The sequence below is a fragment of the Phascolarctos cinereus genome, unplaced genomic scaffold (assembly GCF_003287225.1).
Source record: "Phascolarctos cinereus isolate Bilbo 61053 unplaced genomic scaffold, phaCin_HiC Scaffold_2;HRSCAF=192, whole genome shotgun sequence".
Taxonomy (NCBI): domain Eukaryota; kingdom Metazoa; phylum Chordata; class Mammalia; order Diprotodontia; family Phascolarctidae; genus Phascolarctos; species Phascolarctos cinereus.
The window spans coordinates 324,233,768-324,255,312 of record NW_027555625.1 but is presented as its reverse complement, the minus strand read 5'-3'; the positions used below and the strand labels follow the sequence as shown (position 1 = coordinate 324,255,312).

General features: G+C 42.4%; 1 protein-coding gene and 1 long non-coding RNA gene across 10 annotated transcripts in view; one reads left to right on the top strand and one right to left on the bottom strand.

Moving 5' to 3' along the window:
* Window positions 1-3,724: 3,724 nt before the first annotated feature.
* Window positions 3,725-11,387, bottom strand: LOC110216818 (uncharacterized). 2 transcript variants are annotated; one of them, XR_002326881.2, is made up of 3 exons: window positions 11,136-11,387; window positions 7,257-7,299; window positions 3,725-4,087 (listed from the first exon to the last, which is right to left on the bottom strand). It is a non-coding gene; the product is annotated as an uncharacterized LOC110216818 (long non-coding RNA). The 2 variants fall into 2 exon arrangements; XR_002326880.2 differs by lacking the exon at window positions 11,136-11,387 and adding an exon at window positions 10,869-11,025.
* Window positions 11,388-11,431: 44 nt separating this feature from the next.
* The window catches only part of PTPRT (protein tyrosine phosphatase receptor type T), a 1,323,147-nt gene continuing 1,313,033 nt past the window's right edge, over window positions 11,432-21,545 (top strand). For all 8 annotated transcript variants that reach the window (XM_020998700.2, XM_020998699.2, XM_020998698.2 and 5 more), the window contains exon 1: window positions 11,432-11,777. In XM_020998700.2, coding sequence (XP_020854359.1) covers window positions 11,708-11,777 — 70 coding nt within the window. In that variant the 5' untranslated portion in view covers window positions 11,432-11,707. The remainder of the gene's footprint in view (window positions 11,778-21,545) is intronic.

Below are 21,545 nucleotides of genomic sequence, written 5' to 3'. Positions count from 1 at the left end.
GAGCTTTTATACTTCAGAAATGGACATTTGCTTCAAATCAGAGCTTGACTTATTGTTTTGTTGATTGTCTAGACTTAATAAAGTGATGGAGAAAACATTAATAATGTAGATTAAACTTAAAAGTATTGAATCTACTTTTTTTTGGTTAGAGAACCAGTTGTTAAACATTTACCAGCTGGGGATTTAACACTGGGGATAGATGACTCATTCCATAGATCTAACTCTGATTAATTTAGCAACAGCTGATTTAAAAAAGATCTGGAGGTTTAAGTGGACTGTAAGTTCAATGAATCAACAATGTGAGATGGCAACCAAAAAAGCTGGGCTGAATTTAAGAGAATGAGGGAAGGAATGGTCCAGTTGCAATCTGCCCTGATGAGGACACAGCTGGAGTCATGTGTTCGATTCTGAGCACCAGGACAGTGACAAGCTGGAAATCACCCAAAAGAGAGCATGGAGGATGTGAGAGAAGGCTGCAGAATATGCAGATGAGATGTTCTGTCTGTAGAAAACAGGACTTAGTGGGAAAAAGGATAGTGAAGTATTTGAACTGCTGTCAGACTTGTTCCTTTTGGTCCCAGGAGGCAGAACTATGAAAAATGGGTGGAAGCTCTCTCTCTCTCTCTCTCTCTCTCTCTCTCTCTCTCTCTCTCTCTCTCTCTCTCTCTCTCTCTCTCTCTCTCTCCCCCCCCCTCAGTGTTTCTCTCCCCTCTCTCTCTCTCTCTCTCTCTCTCTCTCTCTCTCTCTCTCTCTCTCTCTCTCTCTCTCTCCCCCCCCTCAGTGTTTCTCTCCCCTCTCTCCCTCCCTCTCTTCCTCTCTCCATATCTCTCTCCCCTCCCTCTCTTTCCCTCCCCTTCCCTCCTTCAATGTTTCTCTCCCTCTTCCCTCCATCTCTCCCCCTCCCTTCCTCCATCTCTCCCCCTGCCTCCCTCCATCTCTCTCTCCCTCCCCTTCCCTCCCTCCCTCCATCTCTCTCTCCCTTCTCCTTTCCTCTCCCCTCTTTCCTTCCCCCTCTCTTCCTCCCTCAGTGTTTCTCTCCCCCTTCCCTCCCTTTTTTTCTTTATCCCTCCCTCCCTGCCTCCCTCCCTCCCTCTCAACCTTTCCTCCCTCCTCCCTTCTCTCCCCTTACAATTGGAGTTGTCCAAAAGTAGAATTAACCACCTCAGGAAGTACTGGGATCCCCTTCAATTCAGATGTTCAAGCAAAAGCTGGATGAGCCCTTGTCATATATGCTATAAATAGGGTAACAACAATAACTAGTATTTGTGTAGCACTTTCTGGTTTGCAAAATGTTTTTCATATGTTGTATCATTTGATCCTCACGATAACCCAAAGGAGTAGGTGCTGTTATTATCCCCATTTTGCAGATGAGGAAACTGAAGCAGACAAAGGTGAAGTCGTTTGCTCAGGGTCACACAACTAGGAAATGTCTGAGGCAGAATTTGAACTCCTCTTCCTGACTCCCAGTATAAGCCTTGCTTTGAAAGAAATGGGCCTGATTTCTTTAGTCTCATCCTTACCATTATCTTTATTGTTATGGATGTGGTGATTTTACAACTTGAACATATCTTTATTGCTTTAGAGCATGGTTGTTTTGCACTGAAGTGTAACAATCTTAGGACAGTCAAAGTGCATACCCTGAGCTCCTCTGCCATAAGGGTGAGAAACCAGTTTACTGGATTGTGAGCTCCTTGAAGGAAGGGACCATTTCTTATTTCTCTATGCATGATGTCCAACACAAGCCCTTACATATAACAGCTGCATACTATCTGCTGTATGAATGATTGAATAAGTGAATATATTTTCATGGGGTTTTTCTTTTTTTGCTTAAATATTTACAGGATGTGAGTGGGGTAGAAACTAACAGAAACATAAGAAGTATATAGAAGGGAGACAGGGACCTTTGGTGTAAGGCTAGGGATTGGGGGGAAACTCATTCGTTCCAGCTCCTCCTTATCCAGTGTTGCTAAGTGCCTCTTTAAGGCAATTTACAAGGCATGGAGGCTAGCTGTGAGGAGCACCCTGTGCATTGAAAAGAATGTACTTGCCCTAGTCAAATTAGGAGTGAGGACTGCTTTTGTCACTTACTAATTATGTGACCTTGGACAACTCACTTAAAGTCCTGAAGTCTCAGTTTCCTCATCTATAAGGAGGGAGTTGGTTAGATGGTTTATTAGGTACTTTCTAGCTCCAAATCTATGATCCTACAACTAGGTGAATTCTTATTTTGGGGGAGTGTGGGGTAAGGGCATGAGCCAAAGAAGGAAAAATATTTGCTAGGCATCAAGAAAAAGAAAAGGCTTTGATGCTGCCCCCTCGTATATCCCAAGCCTTTCTAACAGAAGTGAAAATGTTCTCATTGGTGATGAGTTGTTGACTTGGGTTAGTCTCCTGGTGGAAGCTTCATCAGTAGATAACAGCTCCAGAAGATGGCAGCACCAGTCCATTGGATGAGTGGCCAGTGGTAGCTCTGGAGGCACACAGTAACAGGAGAGTGCAGAGCTTCAGTTGAAGATGTCTAGTGTCAGAGGGGAGTACCAGCAGGAAGGAGAGCCCCAGAGGCATACCAAAGGATCTAGGACAGGTAGAAGCAAGAACTAACCATAGCAGTTGTCCAGATATAGAATGAGGGGAGGCAGTCCAGCTGTGGTATAATCACCGCAGAGCTTGAGTTATTCGAGGGAGTGTTTCCTTCCCCTGCTCACAGAGATGGGAGTTGGTGAGAAATTTTATCCCTTCATATATGGTGCTGGTGGCAGAGGATAGAGTTTTTCTCTATTATTTACTTAATGTACAACAACAACATTCCATCCTAATGAAATGTTTTGCTACTTTTGTTATGGTTTTTATATTGGCTGTTGGTACACCGGATAGGGAGGTCTATGTGATCTTCTTGTTGTTCAGCAGTTTTCAGTCACGTCTGACTCTGTGTGACCCCATTTGGGATTTTCCTGGCAGAGATACTGGAGTGGTTTGCCATTTCTTTCTCTAGCTCCTTTTACAGATGAGGAAACTGAGGCAAACAGGGTTTACAGACTTGCCCAGTCTTCCTGACTCACTCCAGTATTATATCCACTTTGCCACTAGCTTAGGCAAGTTCAAATCTGGCCTCAGACACTTAATAGTTATGTGACCCTAGGCAAGTTACTTAACATCTGTCTGTCTCACTAACTTACCTCTCAGGATTGTTGTGAGGATAAAATAAAATAATATCTGTAATGCACTTAGCACACTGTCAAGTATATAGTATTTGCTTAATAAATGTTTGTTCCCTTCCCCTTCCTCTCATTTCTATCCTCACTACTTAGTACAGTGCTTTGCATATAGTAAGCATGTAATAAATTCTTCATTCATTCCCTCACTAGAAACCCCAAATTGTAATTGCTCCCTATTATTTAAGCCTTGAGCTCCAACCAGGATTTGTCCTTGTCCTTACCTTCTGCATAGAAGCCAAATTCGTCTATTATGCTGGTTTTGGAACAGAGATTAATGTCCAGTGAACACTCAAGAGGATCATCACGTTTTCACTTATGACATAATCAAGGTCTGGATTTTGTTAATTAACTCTAGGAGTAAATAAATAATTCATTAACACATCATCCCATTTCATCCCTATCATAAGCAAACATTTACTGAGCACTTACTGGCCTGTAAGTTAGCTTGGGTTTTCTAGAGTGAGGGAAAGCTCAAACATTAAAAAGAAAACAAACAAACACTATACGTATATGTATACTTCTGTACAAATTTTTATTTACATCTGAGATAAATAGTGCTAGTTTTGTGCATAGGGAGGGTGTGATGGAAAGAGCATTAGGTTTGGAGTCAGAAGATATAGGTTCAAATTTTAGTTCTGACACGTTTCTCAGCTGTGTTACCTTGAAGAAGTTGTTTCTCTCTGGCTTCAGTTTCTCTCCCTGCCAGATCTCTTCTGATTCTGATGGTTTGCAATTCTCTTGGGACACTCTGTATCATCTTCAAGTTGCAGGGATTAATTCACATGACCTCATGATACAGTAGGTTAGTTCATCACATTTTTAGTGCCTGAGGATCTACAGTAATTGGAAATGCCCAGAAGGTGCCAATCATTCTGTTAAAAAACAACAAAAACAACTCTTTTTTGTAGGGTAAGTGTCTCTAGCTTCGTCAATTAAGCTTTGTATGACCTAGTCTCCAGCCTCTTCACCACCCTGGTCTCTTCCCTTTAGGCACATTCCAGCTGGCCAATATCCTTCCTAAAATGTAGTTTGTCACACTGGACATAATCTGCTCCATGGAGTCTGATCAGAGCAGACAGAACAAGATACTGTGAGGGCTTTCAGGAGATTTTTAAGTTATTTCTTCCCATTGTGTACAACTCTTCTTGACCCCATTTGGGATTTCTTTGTCATTTCCTTCTTTAGCTCATTTTGCAGATGAGCAAACTGAGGCATACAGGCTTAAGTGACCTGCCCAGGGTCACACATCTAATAAGTGTCTAAGGCTAGATTTTAACTCGGGTCTTCTTGACTCCAGGCCCAGTGCACCGTGTTACCTAGATGTCCTGTTTTCAGGGACTATCCAACAGTTTATAATCAAGGCACTATGAGGCAAAAAAATGCAAAGATTTCCCCTGTTTAGTGCTACAGTAAGAACTATTGGGCTTTTCAGAATCACAGAGCATCCAAACTGGAAGGAACCTTGAAGAGAATTTCATCCAACCCCTTCACTGTACAGAGGGAGCCAGTGAGGCTGGGAGGGAGGAAAGGCTCAAGTTTATATAGCTAGTTTGTATAGCAGAGCAGGGGACTAGAACCCAAGTCTTCCTGGGTTAGTCTTAGCATTAAGTTCAGGGAATCTGAGGCATTGTGTTTTATTTGCTAAACTCCTGGGCACAGCGCTGGCATTTTTTCACTGATCAGTTGTACCTCCCGTAGAACTCTCTGCTCTCTGGAGTTTGGGAAGCTGAGAAGCCTCCCTTCATTAGTGGATTCTGAGGAGTTTTAAAAAATCCTTTTTAACTAGGGCTACATTGGTCAGACTTTTCTATCCATAAAATTTGAGAGTAGAATCACACTCAGAATAGGGACCCAGTCCCTATTCCCTAATCATTATCTGTTTTCCCACTTTATAAGTTACAGACTCTGTATCTCCTTACAGGCAATTTTAATGTCTCTTCCTTCCTTCTCTCCCCCTCCCCCCCCAACAACTCTCTCCTTTCTGAAATCATTTTTTCTTTGTCTGCTCCTGCTATGTGATGCTACAGGAAGAATTCAGCTACAACATAGTGGAGTCTCAGCAGGCCCAGTGTCTCTGATTGGGTCCACCTCAATTTGGTTCTCCTTTATAAGGCCAGAGCCTCCTTTTGAAAGTCCTGGTTTCAGAGAGGGATAGATCATTGGGTAATGTAATTTTTTCTCTATAAAAATAGACTTGGATCAAGAGGTTAAGTTTGAGAAATACTTACAGTGTGCTCTTATGCATTTCTATTTGTCTGACCTGATAGACAGCACTAATACATATTAATATTCCTGCCATAAAACATTGCTCAAGTCAGAGTGACTGACTCCAGAATATTCAGCTCCATGTAAAGAGTCACTCTGCTAATATAAAGGTTAACTTGTATTTCTGAATTATTGATGGTTGCTTGTTACTAATTTTTTCTCAGAAAGAAGGAAATTATTAATGAAGATGATACATAAGAGATTGCTGCCAATGTGTCTGACATCTATTAATGATTTCATCTTGCAACCAGATTAAAAGAGACAGCTGGTATATGTATTTATGCACATAGCTTGCTCCAAATGTGCTGACAACATTGTGGGAGTGGGAAGCAGACAAGGAGTGACTGGGAGATATTGGGTGCAGGCAGCTGGTCAGGGGTCCCCTCCCTATTGATGTACCCTCTATTGGCTTATTGTCAAATATTTAGCATTTAAGATGCCAACTGGCTTTGAGTTATTTTCCCCTATTGTGTGAGGTATCATAGGCATCTGATATTAACATTCTTCTGACATTGCTCCAAATTCTCTAATTATACACACATACAGACATTAGGCAGGTCTACTAGCACCCTCCCTGCCCCAGACATTCTCTAGCCTTCTCAGACACATGCATCTACCATAGACAAATGTACACTCCTGGCTCAGGGGTGATTGAATATCACTACACAGAGGAGATCTGCTTGTTAGCAGGCAAAATCCCCAATTCTCATAAGTCTGACTCACAGTTTTGTTTAACAGAGTAAGTAACCAAAGAATTATAAAACATTAGAGCAGTGTGGTGTGGTGGAAAGAGCCTGAGATTTGGAGTCAGAAAGACTTTGAGTCCTGATTCTTATCATTGCTAGTTGAAAGACTCTTAGACAAATTTAACCTCTCTGAGCCTCAGTTTTCTTATCTATAAAATGGGTGCAGTAACAATCACTGGAATTTCTCCAGTACCTTAAAACTCACAAATTGCTTTATATGTATTCTTATTTGAGACAACAAATCTGTGAAGTTGATACTACAGGTATTATTGTCCTTTTATAGATCAAGGAAAGAAAGCTCAGAAAAGTTGCCTATGGTCATCCAGCTAATGTCAGAGGTGGGATGTGAACCCAGGTCTTCTTGACTCTAAGTCAAACACACTACCCGCTGTACCACCATTTTAGGATAAGGCATGTAAGATGTTTTGCAACCATAAATACTATATAAATGTAAGTAGTTATTATATTTAGAGGTAATCTAGTAAAACCTTCTCATTTGATATTTAATCTTAAAGGTAACAAGGAGACACTGGGGTTAAGAAGATGGAGAAACTGGAGCAGCTAGGTTGTACAGTGGATAGAGCACTGGCCCTGGAGTCAGGAGGACCTGAGTTCAAATCCAGCCTCATTCACTTGACACTTACTAGCTGTGTAACCCTGGGCAAGTCACTTAATCCCATTGCCTAACCCCCCCAAAAAGAAGAAGAAGAAGATGATGGAGAAACTGAGGCCTAGAGAGGGTTGGGAGTTTGCCCAAGGTTCCAATGGCAACGGTTTATCAGTGATAAACTGAGGACCAAAACCTCCATTTTCCGAACCCAGAAGCGCTGTGAAAACCTACCCTTTGATAAATTGAATAAGAAATTAATATCACAATGCTATGCTCAGACACAAACACTAAATGATTAATATTTATTTTCAAAATGCACTTGTTTTTGATCCAGTCTGAGGAAGCAGAAACATCCTGATGTTGGCTGATTAAACTAGTCTCCAGGAAAGGATGGGTAGTTGGGAAGGGATCTTGGCTTACCTTCCTCTTTGAACTCCAGCCCACATTCTCCTTTTCTATGGCACTGAAATGGAGATTGCACTTGGTTAGCTTCAGCTCCAGTTCAGGCCCTTCCCTGAATGTGTGGTCCCCTTTGCTGAATTTGACTGGGGCTAACACTCAGCAATGTATCACAGAAACTGTGTGTGGTCCTCAGACCAGCAGCAATAGAGATGCTAAGTCTCCAGAGTATGTGGGCATGCACACAAATAATCAGTTTTGAGAAGGATCTGAGGGCTGTAAGTGCCAATGTAAGAAATGCCTTTTTCTTTCTTTTCCAGAAAAAAAGGGGATACTGCTATCAGTTGGAATGAGACCAAGAGATTCTGGAAAAGTTACAAGTGTGACTTAGAAACCTCCCTTCTCTATTACTCCCTCCAGGCCCACAAGGAGAACATTCAGAAGACTTTGCTCCCTTGAAAGGGAGGCCCTGTGAAATGGAAAGTATGGTGGATGGAGAAGAGTGGGGACACGAGTTCTTTTTTTTTTTGGGGGGGGATACCTGAGTTCTAATCTTGCCTCTGTCATTAACATGCTATGTGAGCTTGGTCTGGTTCATTCATCACCATGTTTCAGTTTTCTATCTGTGAAATGGGGCAGTGGGACAAGATGCTTTCTAGGGTCTCTCCCAGTTCTATTCAATTCCTTCAGAAAGGAAGTTTGTACTATGTGCTAAACATTAGGGATACACACACATACATGTATATAGGTATAAGCATATACATATATGTATGCATGCAATACACATATACAATGTATGCCAACACATGCGCATATGTTATATACATATATGTATATGTATATATGCATAAATATGACTATATATATGGAGATAGATACAGAGAGACAGAAAAAAAGGGATAGAGAGAAAAAAGAGACAGAGACATACAGAGAGACGGAGAAAAAAGACAGAGAGACAGAGTAAAGGACAGAAAGACAGACAGGCAGAAAAAAGGGATAGAGAGAGAAAGAGAGACACACACAGAGAGACAGAGAAAAAGGCAGAGAGACAGATACAGAAAGAGTAAAGGACAGAGACAGATACAAAGAGACGGAGAAAATGAGAGAGACAGATATAAAGAGACAGAGAAACTGAGACAAGAGAGACAGAAACAGAGAGAGACCGTCCCTTTTTCAGAGGGCTTTTATTCTACTGATTGGGATACATCATGGACAAAAACAAATGCAAAGTAATTTCAAGTGTATCAGTAACTGGTGAGAGGGGGGAGTGAGACCAGGAAAGGCCTTCTGGAGGATATAGCATTAGAGCAGTGCTTTGAAGGAAGCTGGGGAATTCTCTGAAGTGCTTGTTAGGAGGGATCCCATTCCACACAGGACTCCTTGTACAAACAGATTTCTAAATCCTGAGTCACCACTAATTCTTCCCCTCCTTTAGCTCCCTATCGGCTTGCTGCTCTAGACCAGACCTCTACCCTAGGGCCAGGGGGTGATAATGTTCCTGGTTAGAGTCTAGGAAATCTAGAGAGAATCTAGGAAAGCCTAACTACCTTACAGATTGAATATTTTAAGCTTTCTCTACTAGTAGAAATTCTGTGGCCTGACCTGGGCAGGGAGGATTCTTTCATGATGATACAAGAAGTATGGCTCTGTGGAACCCACACTGTCTTTGGAATCAGTGGACCTGGGTTCAAATTTTACCTCTTGATTACTTGTGTGACCTTGACTATCTGACCTCTTACTGGATGATCCTGGGCAAGTCATTTAACCTATCTGGATCTCAGTTTCCTCATTTATAAATGAAGGAGCTGAACTAGATGACCTCTGAGTATCTTCTAATTCTAAATGTACCATCCTTTGATTTGGGGTCTATGTTGTGATGTTTGGGAGAAAGATGCCCCATGTTTTATCTTGGGGGTGCTAAGGAGCAGAGGTCTGGGGGAATAAGTATCTTGGATATCTCGGTGTATAGCTGATGAGTGTCTCTCATCAGCAAACCCCAGGTTTGCCTAGAAAGGAAAGATGAAATCCTATATAGAAACTAAGTCTTTGGCACAGACTCACATTTCCTTAGGCTTTAAGGTTTAAAAGAAGTTTAATCAGAATAAGCCTGTAGGACATGTATTAACCCCATTTTACAGATGAGAAAACTGAAGCTAAGACAGTAAGTGGATTGCCCTGGGTCACAAAACCAATATAAAATGGTTGGGGCCAATATTGGAACCTCAGTTTTCTGACACTATACCATACAGAAAAATGAGTCCCATGGTTAGAGTTGAATATGTGACTGGGGTGGAATGAGCACAAGAACTGAGACTGAAGAGCTGTTGAGAACAAAGATACAGTGTATGAAAAAGCAAAGAATGGGAAATAGAGACAAAGAGAGATGGCAATTAGGAAAGTAATCTTGAAATGGTTCTGAAAACAAAGCCACGTGAGAGACTTTCAAAAGACTGGCCACCTCACGCTGAAATTTCCTCAAAATCGAGCTCCCCAAGAACCCAATAACCCCATCACTTGAATCTGAAAGACATCTTCTCCACCAGCCTTCTGGGCTCTCGGATTTGGTTTCTCTGCCCCTAAATCGATGCCAATATGGCTCATTGTTTAGATGGGTGGAGGAAAATAAAACCACAACAAAACGAGAAAACAATACAATATTCTCCTTCCTTAGGAGGGAGAAATAGTCAGCAAAAGGAAGGGCAGGAGAGGGAGCTGTTTCCAAAGCTTGCTCATAGGCTGTTGGTGTCTGCCGGGGCCCAGGGAGAGGTGGGGGGAATGTATCTGTGAGGGTTGAGAGACGTCTATCTTCGGGGAAAGTGGAGGGGGGAGAGATATGGGAGTATTCTGAGGGGGTGCAAGGAGGAGATATGATTGTGTAGAAGAGAGAGAGGTGTGGGAGGTGGGGAATATTTTGGATGAGAAGTGGGGTGGAGAGGGTATGTGTCTATAGACAGGAGATGGGATGGGGATAGATGGAGGTATGTGTCTGTGTGTGGGGGGAAGGAGGGAGGTGAGTGTGTGTGGAGGGGAAGGAAGGAGGTGTGTCTGAGTGTGTGGAGGGGAGGAAGGAGGTGTGTCTGTGTGTGGAGGGGAGGAAGGAGGTGTAGCTGTGTATGTAGGGGGAAGAAGAGAGGTGTGTCTGTGTGTGAAGGAGGAGGGAGGTGTGTCTGAGGAGGAGGGGTGTTGAAGAGGTCGAGGGAGGGGCGTGTGTGTGTGTGTGTGTGTGTGTGTGTGTGTGTGTGTGATCTGTGTCTGGGGAGGAAGGAGGTGTGCCTGTATGGGGGAAGAGGAAGATGAGTGGGGGGGTCAGAAAGAGGCACGTTATGGGGGGGTGAGAGAGGTATGATGGGGAGGGAAGTATGTAGTGGGGGTGAAGGAAGGCGCCTGTGGAATGAGGAGGTGTGTGAAAGGAGGTGTGTTTGTGTCTGTGGGGGTGCGTTAAGAGACGTGGGGATACGTGTGAGTGTCTAGGAGGTGGTGAAGAGCTATGGGGAGGTGTGTAAGGCAGGTGTGTGTGTGTGTGTGTGTGTGTGTGTACACGGACTCTGAGCTAACAGAGTTAAGTGAATAATGGGGGGGGGGAAAGACCATTTTAGCCCCAGATTTCCAGGATCAGCCCAAGCTTGTTCTCACCAGAGGTCTTCTCACACTCGAATTCCTCCTGGAGGGCCCGCTGGGCCAGGGGCATGTTTGTGTGTCTGTGTAGGGGGGGCTAGTCTACGCTGGGCCACAGCCCCGAGTTTCAGGCGCCCCTCCCCTCCAGGTCCCCCTTTCCCACGTGCCCCACCAACCTCTCTCGCCCCTCTCTGTCCCCCCCCAACACGTGCCTCCGCCGTTTCCCCAGCCCCGCGCCCCCTCCCCCACGTGTCTGGCCCCCGTGTCCCGGGCCCCGCCCGGTACCTGCACAGCCGCCTGGGCCGTGTCCTCAGCCACCTGCGCAGACAGACGGCTGGGGTCGGGCCAGAGCCGAGGCTCCAGTGCAGCCTCTGCGGGGTAAGCCCCTAAGGCAGCTCAGGGAGGACAGGCGGCTTGAGCCTCCTCCTAAGCCCGGAGCCCTTTTCCTGGGTTCTTCGCTCAGCCAGCTCGGCTGTGGCGGATCCGCCGGCTCCAGCCGGAAAGGAGCGAGTGCGCGCCGGGGGTGTGCGGGAGCCGAGGCAAGGAAAAGGCGGGCGTTAGGACTCAGGGGAAATCTCCTTTCCCACCCCCTCCCTCTCGCATTCGCTGCCCCCCATCCCTAGCTCGGTGCCCCTCCCCCTTGTCCCTCCCCCCTTCCCTCCTTCCCTCAGTTGGTGCTACTCCTCAGAGCTGGAGAGCAGCAGCCTGAGCGCGGAGCCCAAGCCCGGAGCGCGGAGCTGCGGCGCTCAGTCTCCTCTGAGGAAGCCGCCGCCGCCGGGGCTGTTAGCCAGCCCGCCGCCCCTAGCCCCAGCGTCTGTCCGGCCGCCGTGGGAAGGGGATGCACCCGCTAGTAAAGCATGACCAGGACTGCCACGTTTGTTTTCCTTCTGCAGCTGTTGCACCCAGCAGAGGGACAGGGCTTTGCAGGTGAGTGGGGCTGGAAAGCGTCTCCAAGTTGAGGCGGGGGCTGGGAGTTGGTCCTTGGTTTCAGTTGGGGACCGAGTGCCTCGCCCAGCGCGCTACCTCCGGTCCCGGGACTCGCCTCCCTCCCCGGATCTTCTTGGGTTCTTGGCCAGGGCTGCAAGTCCGCGTCCCTCCAGAGCAGAGCAGCGGGCTCAGTGTCACGGTCCCGGCCGTCGGAGGAACCGTGGCCGGCCGGTCAGTCCCCTGTCAGCCCCGCTCGGTCTCCCACTGGCGTCCAGTGCTGGCTTGTCCCAAGCGCTCCCGAAGCCGCCACTTTTCCTTAAGGTCCCACAGGGAGCATCTTTCCCAGTCGCGGGGACCGCGGACTGGCCCGCAGCCTGCACCTGTGTGGGGGTCTCGGGCTGAGAACCAGCTTCGAGCGATTTGCGCGAGCCCTGAGTCTCCTTTCCCTTTGGAAGCTTCTCCGGAGCTCCAGGGACAAAGTTACAGCCTCTGCTCCAGGGATGGCATTCTCTAGGCTTCTTGCCTAGCTAGCAGCTGTTTGTTCTGAAACCAAGAGAAAGAGGCAGAGACCAGCCAGCGGTAGACTGACTGTGCTAGCTGCGATCCACCTCCCCTCACCCCATTCTCGTACCTTTAAATCAAAAGTTGGTCAGCCTTTTAAAAAGTGGAGTAGTGACTTTCCATTGAGGGTCCCAGGATTGGATAACTTCCTCGGATGCTGGGAATATTTGGACTATTTCACACTTGTCAGAGTCTGTCAGCCTAATATTTGAGGTTGTTAGATTTGGGGCATCTGTCCCTTGCAACAAGTCTGTTTTTTCCTCCCTCTTACAGTTCCTTTAGACATAGCTAGAATTACTTAAAGACGACAGGTGCCTATTCAGGCAAGTGGCCGTCTTCCCGCCTCTGGATTGGAAGGCTTCTTTCCATAAGAATGTAATATCCCTCCTCTTCCGTTGATTAATTTTCTTCCTTTTCGCCCCCTCCCCTTACAAACCTGCGCAAGACGAACTTTGGATATAGAGCTGAGAGTCAAAATGGCGTAAATTCCAAAAATTTCCCATTCTTCTGTTGGGAAAATAAAAGGGGGGGGCGGCGTCAACCAAACCTCAATTTTATCCTCGGAGGAAAAGCAGTCAACCTTGGAACGTTTTGTGTTCTGTGGTGGGTAGTTGAGACAGTTTTGCTTCTCTGTCAGGACCCTTTGCATTCAAATGACTTTGTCTCGGATCTGGTTCAGTTGGATTTTGGAAAAGTTTGAAAAATGATAATGTGATTGCAACAATAAAATTGGGCTAATATTGTAGCAGGAAAAATCTGAATTGGTGAAGATTGTACTGATGTCAGCTAGCAGAATACGGCCCTTTGTGTACTTGATCTCTGTGTTTCCTATAGACATAGCAATCATTTCAGTGCTACACAAACAATTTGACAGTAACAATGCCATGGTCCCCAGAGTAAGACACTGAGGAGGGGGTAGTGGAACTTTTCCAGTTTCAAATAGTGTTGAAGTTTCTTTCCATTGTATTGATAGATGGGAAATGTGCTTGACCATGTTGAATTTTAACTGTTCAGTTCCAGAAAAGAGAGGTTGAGATAAACCAAATGGTACTTAGTAAGAAATGGCTGGATTTAGATTGCTAAGCAACAGCTGTGCACATACATTACCAAGGCTTTAAAAAACCCCCCCCAAAACCTTTGGGAAATGTATTCTTATAAAACAAATTGCTTCTGAGGTAGACCAAGAAACAGTTGAAAAGACTGCTCCAAAAGAAACAAGTTAGGCTTGAACTGGCATAATGTTTTTAAAAATGAGGATGACATCAAGGCTTTTTGCCACTCGGAACTGTGCATTTCTATTGCTTGGAAAGATTCTTGGAGGCGTTTGATTTGGGGAGGCAAAGAAAGGGTTCTTGAAGAAGGGGAGAGAACCTATATTGAAGGGTAATGAGTCTACAGGATGTGTGTTTTCCCCACTAAGGATTTCATGTGAAAAGAATGAGAGAAATAACAGTACATTAAAATCTTGCTGTGGAATGTAAGGATGGCTCTTTCCACAAGAGAATCTTAGTCATGGGACACTGTGAGATGTGTGTTTTAGATTTCACTTGATTTTCTAGGTTTTCCTATCCCCCAGACCACTTATAGCATGCACATTCCAGGTAAAGGAACAGATACAAAGAATCGACAAATCCAAATCTCTCTCCATTTTCCCTTGAGTTTCTGCTGGAACCAGGAAGTTCCTCAGGGAAGCTGTCCAGTGCTGAATGCTCTGCAGTTGGAGTGTTTTCCATTGGGTGGTGCTCTTTCCCTAACTATTAAAATGCAAATCTTCTCATCTCTGCGAAGGAACTTTTCCCTCCCTCTGAGTAATGTATTTATTCAGCAGCCTTTTGTTAAAACATTTAGAAAAGTGCGAGAGCAGCGGGCACCTTTTCTTTGTTTGCTATTTCATAACACACAGGGAAGGCAAGCAGGCTTGGCATCTAGTTTTTTTGGGGAAAAACATGACTTGTGTTTCATACCATATGTCCCTGTTGGTTCTACCTGTGATATTTCACATTTCAAATGCTGCTTTACTGTTGAGGGGCTGCAGTTGTTAAGGATTGTCTAACTGATGAAATGAATGTGTTGGAAACTCTGGCCTTCCTAAGAACTATTAATTTGTAGAAACTGTGTTCTGTTTGTAGCATTGTTTTCTTTCTAATGTCATGTTAACTAGCCCATTTAATTATTAGACTATTTCTTCCTGTCTTTTCACCCTCATTCAACAAACGTCTGCATATGTTGATGGAGATAAATGGTGAACATTGAATAAATCTATTGGCCCGACACTACTAACATAATTGCACAGTCTTGTCAAGTTAATGGGAATTTGTGGGAACAAAATCTAAAGCCAATATAACCACAGGTTGATGTTATTTAGGAATCCTAGCTAAAACTTGGAAAGTTTGGTGGTAATTAAAAATCTCCTTGTATGTTTTTCTTCTTGCTGTTTCAGCTACCTTGTTTTCAATGGAAAATATGGATTGTAAAAGTTACTAGATTTTTATATTTAGTTCCAAATTGGGACTGTGATCTATTCAATCATCTGTTGACCAAGAGATCCAAACCTAGCAGATGAACTAATGTTGTCTAATTGTGCTGTTTACGGGCTTGCTCTTACCCCAACTTTTTTTCCACGCTATCCGATAAATGAAGTTGATTTTTTGTAGGTGGGAAAAATAATTAAATTATCAACCCTTCAATAATGACTTGGGGTCCTGATGGAAGAGGAGGGATCTCAAAAGAAGGCTGAGGGGATAATTATTTCATTTTCCAGCAAATCTTAGCACCAGGAATTTGACAGCCTGAACAGATCTCATGGAAGGAAGGGCTCTTATGTTGCAGTTGTTACCAATATAGTCATTTAACTCAATAATCACTTCTACCTTCCTCTGGGGAGCTGTTAGCGGTACAGTGCAACTTTATTTTCTGTCCTTGCTTGCTTGATGTGTTTTCTAGTAAAAGAACAATTAATGGCCAGTGATGGTCTGAAATTCTGTTTCTGTATCAATTGTGACACACACACCTCTGTGTTAAGAGCAGACTCATTATGGTATGTTTATACAAGTGGAAGGACTCTTCCCACATACTAAATTTCTTTTCTCTTCTGGTTTGGTGAAACTGCCATAGAATTTAACAATAGCATCCATTCTGGTAGAATTAATGTCACCTTTATGAACTATGATCATAGGAGATGATAGCACTTCCCCTTTAAATAAGGGATGACATTCTGTTGCTGTGGAAACAGTAGCAGTGCCAAATACATGGTGGGTACTCAATAAATATTTATTGATGATGATGATGTTTAAATCCCATAGCAGAGAAAGGGAAGAAGGTTGTTTCTAATGACCACTACCTATGATTATAAACATAGAAAAAGAAAGTGAATTTGCTAAGCCTAACAGTCTGAGAGGCAGGTTTTGGCTTTTCTCCTTTGTGAGGATTAGTATAGACAAGGGAGCTTTGTGAGCTTAATACTCAGTTGGTGATACTGCTTTTAAAAATAGTTTCCAAATTAAATTTTCTCCTACAAGTGACAGTAATGCATTTGGACATCCTAGTAATGTGTAGGAAATGTTCTGTTGTAAGCACACTTAACCTCCTGAATTGGCACCTATAAAAAATAAACTGTTGTCAGATATAACAGGAAAACACGTGGCTCTTTTGAGAAGTGTAGACATTGCAGTGTTTGGAAGAGATGACAAGACAAAGTTACCTACCTCTGTGGGAAAGGAACTAGTTTTTTTTGGTGTGCACTATAAGTTCCATGAATCAGCTTCTCAGCCAAAAATAGGCAAAAGAAAAATCAAATCCTCAGATATCTTAACAGAAGTATGGAATTCAGAAGGTGGGATGGGATAGTAATATTGTGCTCTGACCCACAGTTCTGGGGACTACATTTCAGGAGTTTTGGTTGACAAGCTGTGGCTTGTGCAGAAGAGGATGGCCAGGTAGAATGAGACTTAGAATTTGTGTCATATAAGGATTGGTTGAAGACACTTGGGGCTGGGGAATATATATGTACAATGAAATGCTTAAAAGGAATGTTCAAGAATGAGTGATTAAGTTTTTTTCTTCTTGGACCCAGAAGGCAGAGAAGAGGTGAAAGTTATAGAAGGGCAGATTTCAGTTTGCTATAAGGAAGAAATTGCAAGCAAATGAACTATTTACAAGTGGAACGGACTAATAAGCATTTGTATAATGCTTTAAAATGTGCAAAAACATTCCTTACATATATTATCTCATTTGAGCCTTACAACAACCTGTTGACATTTATACTACAGACCACACTTACCCTGAAGTAGGTAAGAAAACTGGGTCCCAGGGATGTTCAGTAACTTGCCCATGATCGAATAACCAGTGAATATTAGGTGGAATTTGAACTCAGGTCTTTGTGACTTCCAGTTCATCATTTTATCCCCCATGATATGTTGTTATACTGTAATGGGTGACTTGAAGAGGTGGTAATTTCCTTATTTTTGGAGGTATTTAGGCAGAAATTGGATGGCTACTTGTTGAGGATGCAGTAGAAGAGAATTCAAGTTTCAGAGAGAGAGGTCAGACTACATGGCCTTTTTAAATATCCTTTTCAACTTGCAGAGCCTGTGAAGGGGTTGCTCAAGTGACTAAAGGGAGACATCATGGTATGGCAGAAAGAACACTGAGATTAGAGTAGAAGGGGTATTTTTATTTTAAATTTATGAACTTAAGGAATGAGAGGACTTATTTAAGCGTTTAGAAGAGCATTGACTTCTCAGCACTAAAAGGAAAAGCAAGTACCTTTGGGATTATTGAAAACAAAGCATGTCAGATAAGCTTAACAGCCTTTTCAAGCACATTAAAATATTAGGGCTTGAAGAGAGCACCTTGGGTAGATATTAGAGAGTGGTTAGAGTGTCTCATGAAATCTTACTTTCAAAATTGATTCAAATTGGCTTGTAGAAGAACAAAGGCACACGGATTTCATGGATTAATAACAATCAGAGAGATCAGAAATAACATGATGAATAGCATTGTGTAGAAAAGGGTCGATGTGTCTTATAGAGGGGCCCTAGAAATCAACATTCGCTCTAGTCTCCTTGGGCAGCTTCAGTTTTGGCCTGGAAGAAGGAGAACAATAACTTATTAATGAAATTTGTTTATAATAAAATCTGAGAGTGGAAAAAGATCTCAGAGGGCATCTAATGCAACCTCTTACCTGAAACCCTGGCATTCTTTCCACTCTCAGAAGGAACTTTAGAAGCCACCTAGTCCAACATCCTCATTTTATACTTGAGGAAACAGGCCAGAGAGGTTATGTGACTTTACAAAAGTCATGCCTGTAGTAAGTGACAGAGTTGGGACCTGAGTGTAGGTTCTCTGACTCCAAATCTAGTGCTGCCACTGTACTGCCTCTGATGTATAACAAATTATCATCCATTACCTGAATATCTCTGATGACTGAATGTCAGCTGGGTTGTCACTACCTTCTAAGGTATCCCTTTTCACTTTTGGACAGGTGATTTTTGTTTTTAATTTTAATTTATTTATTTTAATGTTATTTTATCTTTTTACATTTTGAGTTGCAAATTCTCTCTCTCCCTCAAACCCCCCCCCCATTGAGAAGGCAAGCAATATGCTATCAGTTGTACATGGGAAGTCATGCAAAACAATATTGTAAAACATTGCAAAATAAATAAAAGAAGAAAAATAATTTTAAAAGTATGCTTCAGTTTGCATTCAGAGTTCTCTCTCTGAATGTGGATAGTATTTTTCTTCATGAGTACTTTGGAATTGTCTTGGAATCATTGTGTTGACTAGAATAGCTAAATCTTTCATAGTTGATCATCATTATAATGTTGATACTGTGTACAATGTTCTCTTGGTTCTGCTCAGTTCATATAAGTCTTCCAGATTTTTCTGAAATGATCTTGTTCATCATTATAACATTCAATCATAATAGTATTCCATCACATTCACATACCACAGCTTGTTCAGTCATTCCCCAATTGATGGACATACCCTCAATTTCTAATTCTTTGCCACCACAAAAAGAGCTGCTAGAAATATTTTCATGCATATAAATATTTTTTCTTTTTCTTTTTCTTCGATCTCTTTGGGATACAGATATGGTAGTAGTATTGCTGGATCCAAGGGCATACATAATTTTATAGCCCTTTGGGCATAGTTTCAAATTGTTCTCCAAAATGTTGGACCAGTTCATAGATCCAGCAGCTGTGCGTCAGTGTCTGTTTTTCCACATCCTCTCCAGCATTTGTCCTATTCCTTTTTCATATTTAGTGGACAAGTTTTTGTTAGGAGCTTATCTTTTATATTGTGCCCAGACTTTGTTTTCCTTGTAGCTCTCATTCGTTGTCCACAGTTCTACCCTCTGGATCGAGTAGAAAAAGTTCAATTCTGCTTCCACATCATAGATAGACCAACAAATAACTGAAGATAGCAACAATGTCTTTCTTCTTATTTGTAAAAAGTGCTTAGCATAATGCCTGGCACATAGTAGACCCCATATAATTGCTTATTCCTTCTCTCCTTCTCCTTCATCTTTGTTACCACATTTCCTTTTCTGGCTAAGCATCCTTCAAACATTTTTTCATATGACATGGGTTTTATGTATTGAGTCTCCCCTAGTCTGATCATATCCCAGCTTGACAATGCCCTTTGAATTTAGGAGGACTACCACAGCCCTCATCTTAGACATTCTACCCACATTAATATAATCTGACAGATGACAGCTAAAAAATGTCATGCCATGTCACACTGGCAACTCTCATTGAGCTCACTGAATCCTCCAGGTCTTATTTACATGAATATAATCTCTAACCATGTTTCCCTCATCCTTTATTTTTGCAATTGATTTTTAAGACCCTAAGTGAAGGGTTCTACATTTATCTCTATTAAATGTAATCTAATTTTATCTCATCATCTCATGGTAGTGCTAATATAATGTAATGGAAAGAGCCCTAGGTTCAAGTCTTAGCTTTGACAGTTATAGGCTGTGTGACTAATGGCAAGTTTGTTAACATCTCTGAGATTCAATTTCTTCATCTGAAAAAAGGATAAATATGAGAAAAGCACTTCATAAACCTTAAAGCACTATAGAAATATTAGCTGCTGTTGTTATGCTGATAAGCATGAAAGCCCTGCTATTTTTTTTTTTTTGCCTTTTTACTGAGGTTGAATGATATGACGGTTAAGATCTCTTCCGTATATACACTTCTGGTTTTATGATTCTTTTCCTTCTTGCTACAAAGATGCACAGGTGTCTTAAGTCCTTTAAGAGAAAGTCTTCTAGTGAACCTTCAATTTGCTTTGTCAGACTCCGGAAAAAGTAGTCTGTGCTCTTTCCTATTTCCTTACCACAGTCAAACTTTCAGAATTGGTAGTTTATATACTCTCTCTTATTTCCTTACCGTTTTTCTCACCTCTTGTAGACTGGCTTCCATCCCACAACTACAGAAACTCCTTTCAAGGTCATCAGACTGTCTAATTAATTTATCCTGCCTCCACCACCCTTTTTTGGTTCTCATTATTCTTGACCTTTTTTTTTTTTGCAGTATTTGACACTAAATTTTCTTACTTGCTTTTTTTTTTTTGTGGACAAGACTCTTCCAGACCCCATTTCTTAAGGTGCTGTAATTGGCCTTCTTTTCTTTTGTTACATTCTTTCTCTTGAAAATTCTATGGGTTCAACTGTCGTCTCTATGTAGATATCTTCCAAATCTACATCTGTAGTTCTGACCTCTGTACTGACTCCTAAATCTGTATTTCCAATGGTCTACTCTAGGTGCATAGGTTCCCAAAGTGGGGAATACTGTCCCCTGGAGGGCACTGGAACTACCCAAGGGGTAATAGTAGTCTCAGGTGCAATTGGGGGTTGTTGAATAAAAATAAGGAGATGATAGAAGCATAAGGAAGGAAGAGAAGAGAAGAAAAATTAGAAAAACCATTCGTACATATTTCATCTGTTGTGTAACAGAGTGAAAGTTGTATTGATTACATTATTTTCCAAACAAACACAAAATGCAAGTTATAACTGATCAGTGGTCAACTCTGCCAACAGGTTTTAACAACCAAGTGTTGGCAGGCAAGCATGTTGTGCATTGTTGGGAAGTCCAGAGTGCATTGATAGGTATATGTGTGTCTAATGACTTGTTTACAATATGATATTATATGGTTACATGATGCAATATTGCATCATCAAAATTTCAATTCAGGAAAAACCCAACAAATTTACAATAAATTTTTAAATTTAAGATGTGTCATTAAAAATTTTACATAGTTTTTGAAATGATGCAAGTTAAAAAAAACATTAAAAGGTTAAAGAAAGTAGGTTTCCAGGTGGGCACTGAATGATTTTTTTTAAAAGGGAGGTGATAAGCCAAACAAATTTGGGAATCTCTGGCTCTAGAGGATATGTCTACCTGGTTCTGTAAGCACCTCAAAATTGATGTCTAAAACCAGATTATCTTTCTCCTCTCCTTCAACCTGTTATTCCTTCTGAGCTCCATATTTCTGTCAATAGTACCATTCTTCTAAGTGTTTGAAACTTTGGAGTTATCTTTGACTCTTTTTCCTCGGTTCCCGTGTCTGATAATTTGTTGATTCTGTTTCCTTACTAGTGCTACCTAATTACACAGTCATTACCTTCATGTTCATTACGGTTATATATAGTAAGGGGGAAAGCTGGGTGAGGGGAGGAGGGGAGGGCAAAGGGGTAGGGAGTGGCAGCCAAGCCAGGGGGTACCCAGTGGAGGGCAGGCATTCTGTGAAGTCAAAGATGAGCAGAATTGCTGATGGAAAATGGAGTTGCTTGGAAGGTTGTGAGCCCTCTTTATAAAGGAAGGATTTGGAAGGAGTTTAATGATCCTTCAATCAGAGGAAAAAGGCAGTGGAGGGTGAATTGAGAAGGTGTTGAGTATCAAAACCTGAGTCAGTCTGCATGGTGATGAGATTTCAGATGATCAGCTTGGTCCCAGAGCAAGCTGTTGTGTTCCTAGGAGTGACAAACGGAGCTGCTGATGGAAAGTTGATTGCAGTCCTCTAGGAGAGAATCTTATCTAAACTTGTTATCTTCTTTCGTACTGAGTAAAGTGTTCTACAGAGCAGGTACTTAAATGTTTGTTGGGGCTTTATTAAATAATGTCTTTGCAGTCCCTCATTACCACCTTCCAGAATCATTATAACCATCTCCTACCAGGACTTTCTGATTCTATTCTTTCTTTC